We start from the raw sequence: 16262 nt of genomic DNA on the forward strand, positions 1-16262 counted from the left end.
CCTGTGCAATGAAGGACAATGAAATGGGGTAGATCTTTGTTATGTAGAATAGACTGACCCAGGGCTTAATGGCCCATTAACAAAGGTGAGGGCTGAGTTTCTACTTCTCTTTTTAGGGGAAATATTCTGCCCTTTTTATATTTCCTAAAATATTTCATTTTTCTAGCAGAAGGGTGGGTGCTAACTTCCTACACAGTAAGACACTAGAATTCAGTTACAACCGATATAATAAACAAGCAAATCAAAGCCAAAGAAGCAAACAAAATGATGAGGAAATACTGTATCTTATTGGAAATAGTAACTTGTTTACTCTGATGTTTCTCCGAACTGAAACTTACTTGCTTCCTGTAAGCATGGGGCATTCAACTTCGGAGAAGCCTATTCAATTTAGTTGTTTGGCTTTGTATGAGTACTGCTGTTTTAAGGGTTTACTATTTTTTAACCATTTATAGATAACATGAGAATCGCTTGGTTAAAAAAAAAGTTTGGATAGCAATTTTCATCATCAAACTTTTTTCATCATACAGTATGCCTGATAGCTGGCCAAAACTTTCCTGGCCAGAATTTTATTTTCCTAAATACTCTCCTACACAGTACACTGCTAATAAAAGTATATCTCTACTGTAATATTGTATTGTGTATTGTATTGTGATATACAATCACAATTTCGTGAAACAAATTTGGGTCTTGTGATGATCTTTATTCAATTGTTATGCAGCCTATCTCCCCTATAAAGCTACTCTTGTAGGTTTTTATTTTTTGCCAACAATATCAAAATGGCTTAACCCTGGCTTCTAATCTATAGCCCTGGGGTTTTCTGGCAGATTTCCTTCTGACTACTAACTGCAAACAATCAGAATAGAGCTAGAAGGGACCTTGGGGGTCTTCTAGTCCAACCCCCTGCAGCCAATGCTGGTTTATTCTTTGGGGAATCAGTTTCAATTGACTGAATGATACTTGTTTATACCTGGACATACTTAGAAAGCCAAAGCATATTCATTTTATAAAAATGTCCCAATTTTAAAGAAAAATCAAAATATTTGGGGGGGGGAGTGAATCTGAAGAGCTGGTTTGGCATTAAATCAAAATCTTCACATTGATTGTGGGAGAGCACAACCTGCACGTGTTTTGGGAACATCTAACATTCCTCTAGAAACATCTTTTGCTTTGGTAATATATGTGTTTATATCTAAAATCCCCCTCAAGGCTGTACTCTCTCCGAAATAGATGGGAGGGGGAAAAATCCACATCCTTGGGTGGTGGTGGGGTGTCCCATGTTAAATATTTTTCCATTTCCTCTGGATCAGGGGTCTCCAAACCTTGGCAACTTTAAGACTTGTGGACTTCAACTCCCAGAATTGAAAAAAAAAGCAAAGCTGGCTGAGGAATTCTGGGAATTAAAGTCCACAAGTCTTAAAGTTGCCAAGGTTGGAGACCCCTGCTCTGGCTGAGCTATGTTTTTGAACATGGCTAAACTTATAGAAGTCTTGCAGGTAGCGTACAGAGTAGTAACGAGATTTATTTCGCGGGCTGCTCTCCTCAATTTTTTTTTCCTCCCTCATTTACCCCTCATTTCAGTCACTTCACGTTGGCGCCTTCACGCAAATCGCGACTCATCGCGCGTCCGCCCGTCTCCCATTGCGCGCGCGAGGCACACCGGCCTCCACACACTCTTCGCTATCGTCTCCTCGCAACCCTAAGGCCCCCTAGTGGCTGTCCAGGAGCAACGCGCCCCTCTCTCGCCACCTGGCTCCCCAGCGTAGGTGGTCAAGATGGCGGCCGGAGTGCTGCTGCGGGGGAGCGGGGGCTGCCTGCGCCGTGGCCCCTGCCCTGCACAGGGGGCCACTTTCCGTCTTTTCTACCTCAGGTGAGCGAAGCTGCAGGAAGGGGAGGGAAGCGTGTCCCGCGCGCACCTCTCTCCTCTCTCCACTGCCGCCGCCGTCATCCTCAAGGTCACGGGCAAGTCAGGTGGTTTCTAAGAGCTCCCCGTTTCCTTCCTTCTGGGCACTTGCGGGGGAGGGAAAAGCAGAGCACCAGCCCCGTGCAGAGAATAGCGTCCATGGACGCGGACGGGGCTTGATAGAGCGCCCAGGGTGGATCTATGTAACCCTTTTCAGTTTCGTTATTATGCTCCCCCCCTCATCTAATAATGTCCCAGTGGTTGGTTTCTTGCAACACGCATGCGCACTGGAGGAGTGTGGCTTGTGGGGAGGGGGGTTGTTGGGTAAACCCCCGACAGTTTATGGGTCAGGGTAGAGGAGGATGGGATGATTTAGTCATCGTGTGAAAGGATGCCCCGTTCATGCCCTCTGCCCATGTAACCTTCTCAAAATCCCCATAATTAACTTCCAGCAAACAAAGTTTTGAGACGCCAGCCACATCCCATATTATAGGAACACTCTCCTCTTTATTTCAGTGTGTCCATTTGTGTTCTTATTAAATTGTAAGTGACTTTGGAGATCTTTATGATTGGTTGTAAGTATCCTCTGGGGACGCAGTGGCTTAGTGGCTAAGACACTGAGCTTGTCGATCAGAAAGGTGAGCAGTTCGGGGTTCAAATCTCTAGCGCCGCGTAACGAACTGCGCTCCAGTTACTTGTCCCAGCTTCTATCAACCTAGCAGTTCGAAAGCATGTAAAAATGCAAGTAGCAAAATAGGAACCACTTTGATGGGAAGGTAACAGCGTTTCGTGCGCCTTCGGTGTTTAGTCATGCTGGCCACATGACTACGAAGACATCTTCAGACAGCGCTGGCTCTTCGGCTTTGAAACGGAGATGAGCATCGCCCCCTAGAGTCAGGAATGACTAGCACATATGTCTGAGGGGAACCTTTACGTTCACCTTTTCAGTATCGTCTAGCAATAGTAGTTGGATAATATGCAATAAGCCTGTCATTTCAGTAAATGCTGTGTAAAGTAACCTACAACTGTAGTCTTTTCTTTTTCCTGCTTCCACTTGCCGTCCACTGGATAATTCTTTCCTAGTATGCTGTACTAGAAAGAGACAAAGGCCTGGTGTAAATATATTAATATAAGTTTTATCAAGCCATTCCCTCTCCATTTATCTGCCTCTTCACTTCGTGTGTGAAGCCCATCGACTACCTCCCTGCCCTTGAATTGACTCTTCTCCAATTACTTTATTTAACAGTGATATATGCCACCAAAGCCCCCCTGGATTTTATGTAGCACCGACAGGTCAGACTTTGTGCAAAATGTCTATGGAGAGTCTCAGTCATCCAGGTCATGGTTGTCCCAAAGGAGCTGAAGAAACATCTTGGATGTGAAACGTCTTCAAAGAAAAACCAGAAAGTCCAGTTGGCTCTTGAAAAATGCACCATTGTGCAAAAATAAAAAAATAATGGACACAAGGAGTTATCAAATAGGAGCAGAGTAAAAACAACATTCTCCGGTTTATTTCATCACAGATCTCATTGAGTGGGAGACAGCTGAGCATTGGAAAGGTTTCAGGCTATCTCAGAAGGATTTAGCAAAAAAGGGGGCTTTTAGTACATTGCAGATGTTAATAAGGTGCTTGTAATTGACCCCCACCATGGAACTTCCATCTGCAAAACTTCCTTATGTTCCCCTCTTTTGACTCACCCAATGCATTTAAATTCCTCATGAATCATATCACTTTGCATGTGATCAAGTGAGCTTTTCCCCAAGAAATCTTATCATTTAAATAACATTGTCAATTTCAAACACCGGCAATCGGATACTTTCTGAATTTTATTTACCAGGAAGATCCAATGCAGGTGGTCCTCAGTCTACGGCCACAATGGAGTCCAAAATTTCTATTACTAAACAAGGCAATTGTTAAGTGAATTTTGCCCTGATTTATTACCTTTTTGTCATTGTTGTTAAGCAAATCACTGCAGTAGTTAAGTGAGTCATGCTGTCATTAAGCAAATCTGGCTTCCCCCATTGATTGTGCTTGTTGGAAACCAGCTGGAAGATTACAAATCGCATGACCCTGGGACGATGCAACTGTCATAATACATGTCAGTTGCCAAGTGCCCACAGTTTGATCAAATGCCCATGGCAATGCTACAACAGTCCTCAGTGTGAAAACCAATCATAAGTCAGTTATTTCAGTGCCATTGTAACTTCCAATGGTCACTAAACAAATGGTTGTAAATCTAGGACAACTTGGGCAAATTCCACATGTGACGTTTACGGGATGTCTTGGATTAGGCACCATATTAATCCAATCCAACCACCATTGCCCAATATATATGGGTCCAGTTCCTTCCCAAAATCACTTTTAAAGCCATTTATGGCATGGGAACAGTTACCCAAGCAATATCTTGTCCCAATTGTATGGTTTTGTGCCACCCAGTCAGGCAGGGAGGATATCTTGTGGTTAAAGAATTTCACCTGGTAGGTTCCAGGAAGAATTTCACTTGGCAGTTTCTTCCATTGCTCACCCCCTTTGGAAAACCTTACCCCCATGGGTGTAAGGTTGAGCCCCCATTCTTCCTGGCCTTCAGAAAGATTGTTAAAACCTGACTCTGCTAATTGGCCTGGGAGTCGAAGAGTGTTAGACAACCCTGGAGATTGTTGGCTTCATGAGAGTGTTCTCTATCTTTTTAACATTTAAGACATTAACCCTATCTTTTAATTCTGTTTTTAATTCTGTTCTTATTTACGCTTTTATATTTTGTAACATTAGCTAACCAGAGTCACTCAGGTGAGATGGGCAATATAGAAATGGGATGGATGGATGGATGGATGGATGGATGGATGGATGGATGGATGGATGGATGGATAAAATACGCATCATATGGTGGTTGTGGGGGGAAATGGAGAGAGAAAAGCCAAGTGGCTGAGAACCTTGGGGGGTATATAAAAATACAATACAATACAATAGTAGAGTTGGAAGGGACCTTGGAGGTCTTCTAGTCCAACCCCCTGCCTAGGCAGGAAACCCTATACCGTTTCAGACAAATAGCTATCCAACATCTTCTTAAAGACTTCCAGTGTTGGGGCATTCACAACTTCTGGAGGCAAGCTGTTCCACTGATTAATTGTTCTCACTGTCAGGAAATTTCTCCTCAGTTCTAAGTTGCTTCTCTCCTTGATTATAATAAATAAAAATCTATATTAGAACTCTTTCCTGTCCTTTACATCCCATATCCTTAAAATTCATAGCCAACCACACCAAGTCTCTTTCAAATGAAGGTTTCAACTATTTTATGCTCTTTGGATCTAGATACTTTTCTGTTTCAGTGCATCTTTCTAATTTTCCATCTGTAGGGTTTTCCCCAACCTGGTTCTCCCAAATATGTTATCCCAGTCAAAAAATGTTTAGCTTTGAGAGAGAATATATTCTTTTACATTATTTTATTCTCTATATTTTCACTTTTAAGAAATAAGGGAAACATAATCCCTTATCCATATCTATTAATCATAGCTGTTCAGTGTCTCCCTTTACCACAAGATGGACAGCATATAAATTTGATAAATAAAAATAAATAAATTCACACTGGGAATCATTCAGAATGCACTCAAAAAAGTAACTGAAACAACGAGATGATCCAAACTATTCTTTATTGGAAAGAGTGAGTCATCAAACCCCACTTTTAGAGGCCCCAAAGTAAGATTAATGTGAACAGGTTACTCATGTATAGCATATATGAATGCAGTAAACACCTTGAAGGAATGACAGAGGCTAGTGTTTGGTAACAAAGGCTAGATAAAAATATTCTGACTGAGCTACTAAATCCGGAGTGTAGAAGGCACTATGTAAAGATGCTCTGGTATGCATTGTTTATACTTTGTTAAAAAGCATGCCTGATAACGATGTACAATTCAAACAGGCAATTCAAACGTCCTTGAGATGTGCTAGTTTCCTAGGAAACAGGACTTTCTTGCAAATCAAACAATGAGGCCCTGGAATTCTTATTGTATTATCCACTTCTATTGTATGATTCACTGCTACCCAATTAAGTCTAACCATTTGTGACATGAATTAAGAAACAAGAGTGGTACTTACATGAGATTACTATTTGTGGCTGTACTTATATTACTTACTTTGTAGATAGTTGATAAATTGCAATTGTTTTTCAAAAAATCTGAATGATATTTTTTCATCATTTATGTTGGCAGTTCTGATTATGACTACATGCCATCAAATCATTTTTGAATCTTTGTAACCACAGAGATTCTCTCTATCCTATCTGGTCTTGATTAAAAATCTGTCTAATATCACCACATTAGTTACAGAAGATTTCTTTAAAATTGTGCTTTCTTTTTTTTAACCAAAATAAAGAATATTGATAAAAAGTTTAAAAACAGAAGAATATAGTGGTAAACATTTTAAAAAATAAGTGTGTATCTTTTATCTGTGTTGCATGCATATAAGCTTATCCACATTTAAATATATATAAATATAATTTTACCTAAAAAGACATTTGTACAAAAATAAATGCAATGTTGCGAATTAACTGTGAACATAATTTATATATTTATTCTTTGACCATTTCTTGCAGGGGCTTTGCCTTATCACATAACCAATCTGGAGAAGATAGTTGGTTAAAATCACTGTTTGTCCGCAAGGTTGATCCCAGGAAAGATGCTCACTCCAACCTCTTAGCCAAAAAGGAGACAAGCAGCCTTTATAAATTGCAGTGTGAGCATCTATTTTTATATTTAATATTTCTCTATTAGAGTTTGTGTCTTACTCTCAACCTTTTAATATTAATGTTTGATGTTTCAGTTCACAATGTCAAACCGGAATGTCTAGACTCCTACAACAAACTTTGGTAAGTCCTGATATCCAGCTAGATGCTTTCAAGTCCAGGTATCAGACTCTAAATCTAAAATATATTTACTTACAGCCAATTTTATGAACTCAGTAAGACTTCTAGATAAACATACATATGATTGAGCAAACACTTCATCTGCTCACTTGAAAGGAGCAAGAATAAGTTATCTCAGTTTATAAAATGGATAGTATTTGAACTCTATGTTGAAACAGTTCACACACAAAAAATAGTACAACAGAGAGCTAGAACCTTTTCCCCATATGCATTTTTGTACATACAGGGAGATTTTTGCATACTGTTGTTCAGGATTGTACCACCTCATTCTGCTGAATGTGTAAAAGTCATAATTATGCTATTTAAATATGAGAAATATCCACTTATTAACTATGCAGAAATACTCTTGAAGTTCTCTTCTTAAAAGCAAGAACAATACAGGTTTTCCTTTGCCAAGGCAAATATAGAAAACTTCAAGTGATTTTAAAGTATCTAAATTTTCACAAAGATCCTTAGTCATTGATGATGTATGAAGATGCCGTGGAGAGATGTCTTAGGAATTTAACAGAATAACATTTGGAAGGGATCTCGGGGGTCTTCTAGTCCAACCTCCTACTCCAGCAGGAAACCCTATACCAGCAATGGCGAACCTTTTTTTCCTCGGGTGTCAAAATCCTGTGCGTGCACGCTGTCGCATGCATTCGCAGGCCCACACCCATAATGCAATGCTCCTCCCATGCGCCCCATGCACATGCGCACGAGACACCCCCCCAGCACTCGCCCTGTGGATGCCTGCAACATCCCCCCCCTTTTGACCTCGCATCTTAAAACAGCTCTGAGAGGGGGGGAAAGCCTCCCATCGAAAACAGCGCTGAGTGGGGTGGGGAATCCTCCCTTTCCTCCTCTCAGTGATCTTTTGAGAAGGGAGGCTTCTCAAAATGAGACACCCCCATCTCTTTGCTCCCCTCAATCCGTCTCTCTCTCTCCCTCTGTCCCTCTGGGCGCAGAGAGAGAGAGAGAGAGAGAGAGACGGATTGGGGAACCTCGGCCAAGCATGCCAGGGAACAAAGAGATGAGGACGTCCTGTTTCGCAGCCACAGCAGCTGCAGATGTTTCGACGTTTCTTTTTATTTGCTCACTCTTGGAGAGTTCCCCCCCTCTTTTCTTCTCCTTTCCTGCCTGGCTTTGCAGGCATCCACAGCTGCGGGCTGTGAAGAAGGAGCACCGAGCCCTGTATTGATGGGGGCGGGGGGAGAGGAGGAAGGGAGAGACAGAGAGTTGGAGGAAGTCTTTTACGCCTCTTTTCTTTCGTTGGATTTATATTAATTGTCCTTTCTAGTCCTAGACCCCGTCCTGAAGCCTCCGGAGAAAAATGAACCAATGTGCAAATCGGAAGTCCGTTCCCAAACTTCCGGTTTGCGTGTTGGGTTGTTTTTCGCCCTCTGGAGGAAAGGGGGGAAAATGGCCAAAAATGAAGGCCCAAAATCAGCTGGCCAGCGCGGGCATGCACAGTGGAGCTGACAGGTTAACGCCTCGCATGCCCTAGGACAGTGATGGCGAACCTGTGGCACGCGGAGCCATTTGTCAGGGCACGCAAGGCACTGCCTTGTCAGCTGGCCAGCGCGCATGCGCGCGCTGGCCAGCTGAGTTCACCTTTTTAAAAGCTATTTTTCGCCTTCCCCAGGCTCCAGAGGCTTTATAGGAGCCTGAGGAGGATGAAAAGAGCCGCCCCCGCCCCCCCGGAGGCTTCAGGGACCGTCCCTGAAGCCTTCGGAACGCTTAAAACCACCGTCCGAGCAAACCAGAAGTCACTTCCGGTTTGCTCAGAGGGTGGTTTTAAGCGCTCCGAAGGCTTCAGGGACCGTCCGAGGCTTCCCTGATGCCTTCGGAGCGCTTAAAACCACCCTCTGAGCTCAGAAGGTGGTTTTAAGCGTTCCGAAGGCTTCAGGGACCGTCCAAGGCTTCCCTGATGCCTTCGGAGTGCTTAAAATGACCCTCCGAGCCAGTTTGCTCGGAGGGTGGTTTTAAGCGCTCCGAAGGCTTCAGGGAAGCCTCCAGACGGTCCCTGAAGCCTCCGGGGGGTCGGGGGAGGCTCTTTTCGCCCTCCCCAGGCTCCTATAAAGCCCCTGGAGCCTGGGGAGGGCGAAAAAAGCATGTAAAAATGGGGGGGTGCACGTTGTGCGCGCATGCGCACTGGGGGGGTCGCACGTTGCATTATGGGTGCGGCACGCCCGCACTCGACCCCCCTGTGCTCCCCCCACTTGTGGCACGCGAGCCAAAAAAGGTTCGCCATCACTGCCCTAGGAAATGGCTCCATGTGCCACCTGTGGCACGTGTGCCATAGGTTCGCCATCAGGGCCCTATACCATTTCAGACAAATGGTTGTCCAATCTCTTCTTTACAATCTCTAGAGTGATTTTTCACCACATCATGAAAATGCAATTTCGAGGAGGATTCAGCCAGATTGTGTGTGTTGAATACTGATAGATAATAAAAATGTTAGTGACAATCAACTGTCACCAGTACTATAAATACTTCAGAAGAAAGTGAAGTCGATAGCATGCAGCTTATATGCATTCCTTGTGTTTTGTTTTTAATCAGTGAAAAAATTCTGCCAAAGATCCATGAAGGGAAGGAGTATCCATGTACATTGGTGGGAACGTGGAACACGTGGTACGGAGAGCAAGATCAGGCTGGTAGGAGATAAGACATTTAGCAGAATGCAAAATTACTCCAATGTTTGCAAGCGATGTTTTGTTCCAATCTGGATGTGAAGTTACAAAGGGTGGGTGAGGAAAAAAACAAATCTACTGTACAAAGTAGATTAACAGAGGGCTGATTACAGAGAGCTGATCAAGTCCTGCAGGGGTCTAAGAAAGAGGAAATACTGACCCAGCAAAATTCAAATGCTCTCTGGAACACTTATATCTGATGCAGCAGATGGAACCAACCTATGTCTCTCCAGTAAGAAAAGAGAACTTAAATATGTGTCTTTTGATTTCAGTACATCTCTGGCGATATGAGGGTGGCTATCCAGCCCTTACAGAAGTCATGAGTAAACTTCGAGATGATAAGGTAAAACCGAGTGATTTCTATCAATCCTTTCTAACATTTTTGGTAACTTCTGGCCTGGAGTTTCCCTTCTTCCCATGAAGAGAAAGGATCTTGCTCCTGTTTTATTCTGGATACTTTGCAGATGACTTTGCTCAGTCCCCCACATGCCCCCATCCCTGTAAAAATAAACAGGGCTATTATCAGGGAGAAAAATGAAAAAGGCTGCTTATGATTGATGATATATGAAAAAAAAATCAGTGGCCACATGGAAGGGACTTTGAGATTGAAAGTAGATGCTTAAGGGTCCCTTGGTCTAATGGAATATAGTCCTCTCAGGATGCTTTGCCATGAAAATTCAGCTCCTCTTATCTACTTTTATTTGCAAGATTATCTAATTGTCTACTGTAACATTATCAGACATAGACCAGTTTCTGACATGCTTCTGTAAGCTGACTATCTCTTCCAAGAATTTGTGTCTCTGAGACGCTGCTATAATATTGTTAGTGAAGGATTATATTTTTGAAAGGTTTTCTGCAGCTTCATCACCAGATATTAGTGGCTCAGTTTTGTTGGGAGCTATACCTCATTATGGGATGCGGTGGCTCAGTGGCTAAGACGCTGAGCTTGTTGATCAGAAAGGTCGGCAGTTCAGCGGTTTGAATCCTTAGCGCCACGTAACGGAGTGAGCTCCTGTTACTTGCCCCAGCTTCTGCCAACCTAGCAGTTCGAAAACATGTAAAAAATGCAAGGAGAAAAAATAGGAACCACCTTTGGTGGGAAGGTAACAGCGTTCTGTGCACCTTTGGCATTTAGTCAGGCCGGCCACATGACCACGGAGACGTCTTTGAACAACGCTGGCTCTTTGGCTTTGAAACGGAGATGAGCACCGCCCCGTAGAGTAGGGAATGACTAGCACATACTGTATGTGCGAGGGGAACCTTTACCTTATACCTTATTATCCAGTTTTACAAAAATGGAGAGCTCTCCTTATTTCTGATATTACAGCAACTTTTATACTATTTAAGAAAAATATGGAGAGAAAAAAATGGAGAGCTCTCCTTATTTCTGATATTACAGCAACTTTTATACTATTTAAGAAAAATATGAGTGGTTTTTATGTTAATATACCACAATTTTATAATGAAATAAAATTGTCTATCTCACTACTTGGACTTAATTAAAGTTACATGTTTTAATCCAGTCTTCTTCAACCTGGTGCTATCTACACGTGTTGGCTTTCAGTTCCTGGAATCACCATTGGATATGCTGACAAGAGATTCTAGGAGCTGAAGCCAAATACATTTAAATTACACCAGGTAAGGAAAAGGTACTTTAAAGACTATACCATTTTTCAATTATATGAGATCTTTTTTTATTCTCACATTCCTTCTCTCTCCTGGCTTTCACATGATTAGCTTATGTATTTTTGAATAATTCAGTACCTCACATTTTATATAAAGTAAGATTTATTCAAATAGTATTTACATTATCATTGACAGGTCTAGAGTTCGGTATCTATTAGGAATCACTCATCCATCCATCCATCCATCCATCCATCCATCCATCCATCCATCCATCCATCCATTCATTTTCTATAGCCACCCAACTCAACCAAGTGACTCTGGGTGGCTTACATTTCTAAAAATATAAAACAATTAAAACAATTTAACAAGCATTAAAACAATAAAAAGGCATCCACAAAATAAATAAATACAAATAGTCGTCATTATGATTAATCAACTAATGGTAAAGCCAAGTGACAAGACTCTTAAAACATTCCAAGCCCAGGTACATAGCCATGTTTTAAAGCTTTGGGAAAAGCCAACAAGTTTGGGGCGTTTGATATTTATTCCATTATTGGATTATGAATATTTTAAAAAAATCTGGATAAATTCTTTTAAAAATATAATGTCTTTTCACAATACCCTTAAGGAATCCAATTTGTTGTTGTTGTTTAGGAATTTACAGAGTTTCGCAAAGCAAGAGGAAACATGCTTCTGTCCCGCAAGAATCAGTTGCTCTTGGAGTTCAGCTTTTGGAATGAGCCTACTTCCAGGGAAGGACCCAACATCTATGAATTAAGGTCTTACCAATTACGTGTGAGTGGGCTTTTTTCCACAGGTATAGAATTTGCATGACTTATTTTTTAAAGATAGTTAAAGAAGAAGCATACGTGCTTTCAGTACAACCTCAGGACTTAGCCTGCATCTTATTGGATTAACAGTAGTTAATTACTCAGAAATAATGTCTTAAGATTGCATACTTGTGGAAGCTTATTCGGATAATACAACTATAATAAGACAAAAATGGCAATTTGGTTCTTGATAGAAATGCCGCACTAGAGTACCAATACTGCTTAAGTGTATTTGTTTTCTGCTGAAAATTCTATTTTTTGACAATAGGGTCATTTTGGGGGTGGGGGTGGTGAAGTAAGCACTTCAACTGTTAACAGCGTTATGTCATTGTTCTTAATGTTGCTTTTGAAAAGAAACTGAAACTCGAATTGGTAGGCTAAAACAAAGAAATTAGAAACCAGGGTATTAATTCTTAGCTTGTAGGTGATAAGAAGAAGCCATTTTAGATCTAATGATATATTTTGTTTGTTTTCAGCCTGGAACAATGATTGAATGGGGCAACTACTGGTAAGAGCCATAATGTGTTGAAGATGGCGTTGTAGGTTGCAGTATAAATTTATAGACTGCTTCCAGGGGTTGGAAGGAAATTACTAAAAACATAAATAATAGTGCAAGACTAATTAGGTATCATTTAATGCAATATTCTATTTCCCAAATACCTGTTGAGATCTTAGCATCTTTCATCATTGTAAATAGCTGAAAAAAATATATCAGGCGCCTTCATATATATTTATCCTGCTCATTCCTCCTTATCTGACTCTGTTAACCCCAAAGGGCAAGCATCTTTATGGTAAAGAAACCCTTACTAGGAAAAATAAAGGTGTACGTTACAAAATGAAAATAAGAAGATTTTTCCAGCTTTTTAGGCATAAAACGTGCATAAGCATAGTTGGCATAAATACTGACAAGTATAAATCATGCTTATAATGCGATTTATATCTTTTATTTTTAGATGTGCTGAATTTTACGACTAGGTTGAGCCTCAGATTCTCCCCTGCAAATTGAGAAGAGTAGAAGCTTGCTTTGTTGAATTGATTGTAAATATAAGTAAAATAAGTTATGTAGCATTGCCACATCAAGCGAATAATTATTTTGGATAACAACCTCTTTAGTAATATTGGCCATAAATGTTTTTTTTTAATTTAAAAGACAAAGTAAGAATTTATTCCAGACACATTCATACTCTCATCCCATTTTTTCCAGTTCACGATCACATTAATATGGATCATTAGGCAAATTCACTTTTATCTGATTTTCTATATAAAGTGACCAATCCATTATTTTAGGACAGGCTAATTAACCCTAGACTCAGAACTTCCAGCAAAAAAAAACATGTATTAAAAGAAATTCTTTGTATGAAGCAGCTGCTGGAATCCTGAGAATAAGGAACTTTGGCTAGTCATCATAAACGGTATTGTTTAAAACTGTCTAATTTAGTATAAGGCAGTTTGATATGAAGTAACATGATTGAGGACAGAATTGGAGAACATAAAGAAGTTGTTAAATGACAAATACCATCCTGGCCCCTACGGATAATGACAGCATCTAAAGGGCATCTCCTGGATCCTGGTTCTTCGCAAATTGGATTAGTGTCTGCAAAGCCCAATTTCAAAACCTTTAAATTCTGAAGTGGTCCCAAAAAAGTTGCCGGTTCCTGTTTTACAAATCAAGGAGATTGGCCAGGCAGATTTGTTTTAATAAATTATATAATAAGACAACCAGAGTTTGACTTAAGATGGGCGACTTTACAAATGTTTTAAATAAATAAAAAAATGGTTGTAAAATCATTAATGGATGCAAGGTACTCTTTATATTCTAAGTAACCTACATAAAGCTGACTTACCCCTTTGGTGCTGTAATCCAAACATTGCTGTTGGCTTCAGGTCTTCCAAGCTACTTCTATTGCTCTAAATATTATATATAGCAACATGTGGCTCTGCAATCTGTTGCTTATTGCTGTGATTGAGCTATGACGCAGCATTTATGTCAACTGCAGCATTAGGTTTGTAAACAATCATCTCCTTCCTTTCAGGGCCCGGGCTATTCGTATCCGGCAGGATGATAAGGAAGCTGTTGGTGGATTTTTCTCACAGATTGGGCAGTTATACATGGTCCATCATCTTTGGGGTAGGGCTTGACTTCACTGTTATCTTCTAGGCCAGCATTGGCGAACCTTTTCAACACCAAGCTGTCCAGTGCGCATGCGCATGCCAGGAAGATGATCTTCCATTTTCAAATGCACACCGGCTAACTGGTTTTCATGCGCGCATGTGCATTGGACGGAATTTGGACGTGCAGCCGCCCAGCGCAGACGTGCACACAGGGCGGCTGTTCTTCCAGTTTCCGGCATTCCCGTGTGAGTTAAGACCAGCTGGCCAGCGTGCCAGAACCTGGAAGAAGAACAGACGATGGCTCGGATGCCCAGAGAGATGGCTCTGTGTACCACTTCCAGCACATGTGCCATAGGTTCGCCATCACAGCTCTAGGTCATGTGTGTCTAATTCCAGTTGGCTTAAAGGCCATGTCAAGGCCCACAACGTGGACAAGTTTTAATTTGGGGGTGGTTTGAGAGATTAATTACAGAGTTGGAAGGGACCTTGGAGGACTTCTAGTTCAATCCCCTGCTCATGCAGGAGACCCTATATCATTCGAGAGAAGTGGCTGTCCAGTCACTTCCTAAAAGCCTCCAGTTATGGCGCACCCACAACTTCTGAAGGCAAGCCATTCCACTGATTAATTGTCCTCACTATTAGGAAATGTTCCCTTCGTTCTAGCTTGCTTCTCTCCTTGATTAGTTTCCATCCATTGTTTCTTGTCCTGACTTTGGGTGCTTTGGAGAATAGGTTGGCCTCCTCTTTGTCAGTCCAAACATAAGAGCAAGTTCAACTATTATTTGTATTCTTTTAATGTCCCTTTGGAAATTGTGGGTTTTGTTCATGTTAAAATGGCGAGATTCACTATTTTCTTCTCCCATATTCTGAGCCATTCCCTGGCCTCCATAGCACCACACTACTTTCCTTTTCTTTTCTAGATCGCTAAGAGTTCTTCAACATGAAGTGCTGGAGAGTCCTGGGCCATCTGCCTAGGAAGACAGCTTTGCTTCTCTGTTAGAAGCTAAATCACTTTGAAGTGCTCTTGGCCATCCTGAAAGAATGAAAAATAAAAGGAATGGCCAGTATCAGGAGGATATATGCCAAATGGTACATTGACCCTTGTAGTTATCACATTGCCAAGCCTTGAATGGCATTTTGTTGTAATTAAAACTTATTGTTGGCTATCACATCACTGAAGCTACAAATCTTCTTTTCTACCCATACTTGCAGCTTACAAAGACCTGCAGACGAGAGAAGACATAAGGAATTCTGCCTGGAACAAGCATGGATGGGATGAGCTCGTGTATTATACAGGTAACAGTTTAAACCTCACAGCTCCTGCTTGCATAGCATGTGGAAGCCATGGCCAGAGGTGCCTATGCTGGTGCTCCAATTTGCAGCCTGACATGGTGCAGAGAAGCTGGCTACAGTAACTCAGAGACAACTCTGGGCAGCTCACAAATATTAAATACCCTGGGATGCGTCAATATTCCTTGTATCAGGCTGCTTTTAAGATTGAGCTGCGGTGGCACAGTGGTTAGAGTGCAGTACTGCAGGCTACTTCTGGTGACTGCCAACTGACTGCAGTTTGGCAGTTCAAATCTCACCAGGCTCAAGGTTGACTCAGCCTTCCATTTTTCCAAGGTGGGTAAAATGAGGACCCAGATTGTTGGGGGCAATAGGCTGACTCTGTAAACCGCTTAGAGAGGGCTGTAAAGCGGTACATAAGTCTAAGTGCTATTGCTATTGCCTTTTAAGATTACCCAGAAACTCCCAAATGCTCCAGAGTGCAGTGGCCCACACACTTATTGGCTCCTGGAGATGAGAGAGATTTTTCCAATTTGTGGACCCTGCACTGATGGCTGATTGGCTTCCAGGTGCACATGAGGCTCTGATTTAGATCTATAAAGTATTTTATGACCCAGCATGCTGTATCTACGAGACTCTGTGTTTCACCCAGTGTCAGTTCATTCTATTAGAACTTTCAGGGAGAAACTGCTCATAATCCCTCATTTCGGAGAGTTTAGGAAGAGAGGCTGAAGGGACTGCTGTTCTATGGCAGTGTCACACTTCAGAGCAGTCTCCTTGCTGGAATAATTCTATGCTCTGAACTCTCTTTGATGGCATTCACTTAAACTGATATAAGATACCATTTCCCCCCCTGTTCTTATCAGTTCTTACCGCTTGCTTGTGTAATTCTGGATGGCCCCTCTTGGGATTT

General features: G+C 41.6%; 1 protein-coding gene across 2 annotated transcripts in view; it reads left to right on the plus strand.

Moving 5' to 3' along the window:
• LOC309386717 (protein NipSnap homolog 2-like) overlaps positions 1 to 16262 on the plus strand; it is a 291445-nt gene that overhangs the window by 271639 nt on the left and 3544 nt on the right. Inside the window, exons 1-9 of one of the 2 annotated variants that reach the window (XM_081942421.1) lie at positions 1639 to 1867; positions 6490 to 6629; positions 6717 to 6762; positions 9361 to 9455; positions 9764 to 9834; positions 11772 to 11912; positions 12424 to 12455; positions 13981 to 14075; positions 15272 to 15355. In XM_081942421.1, coding sequence (XP_081798547.1) covers positions 1773 to 1867; positions 6490 to 6629; positions 6717 to 6762; positions 9361 to 9455; positions 9764 to 9834; positions 11772 to 11912; positions 12424 to 12455; positions 13981 to 14075; positions 15272 to 15355 — 799 coding nt within the window. In that variant the 5' untranslated portion in view covers positions 1639 to 1772. Of the gene's footprint in view, positions 1 to 1638; positions 1868 to 6489; positions 6630 to 6716; positions 6763 to 9360; positions 9456 to 9763; positions 9835 to 11771; positions 11913 to 12423; positions 12456 to 13980; positions 14076 to 15271; positions 15356 to 16262 lie in introns of those variants that run through there. The other variant, XM_081942425.1, reaches the window with a different exon arrangement.

Source organism: Natrix helvetica (assembly GCF_964273705.1).
Source record: "Natrix helvetica genome assembly, chromosome: 2".
Taxonomy (NCBI): Eukaryota; Metazoa; Chordata; class Lepidosauria; order Squamata; family Natricidae; genus Natrix; species Natrix helvetica.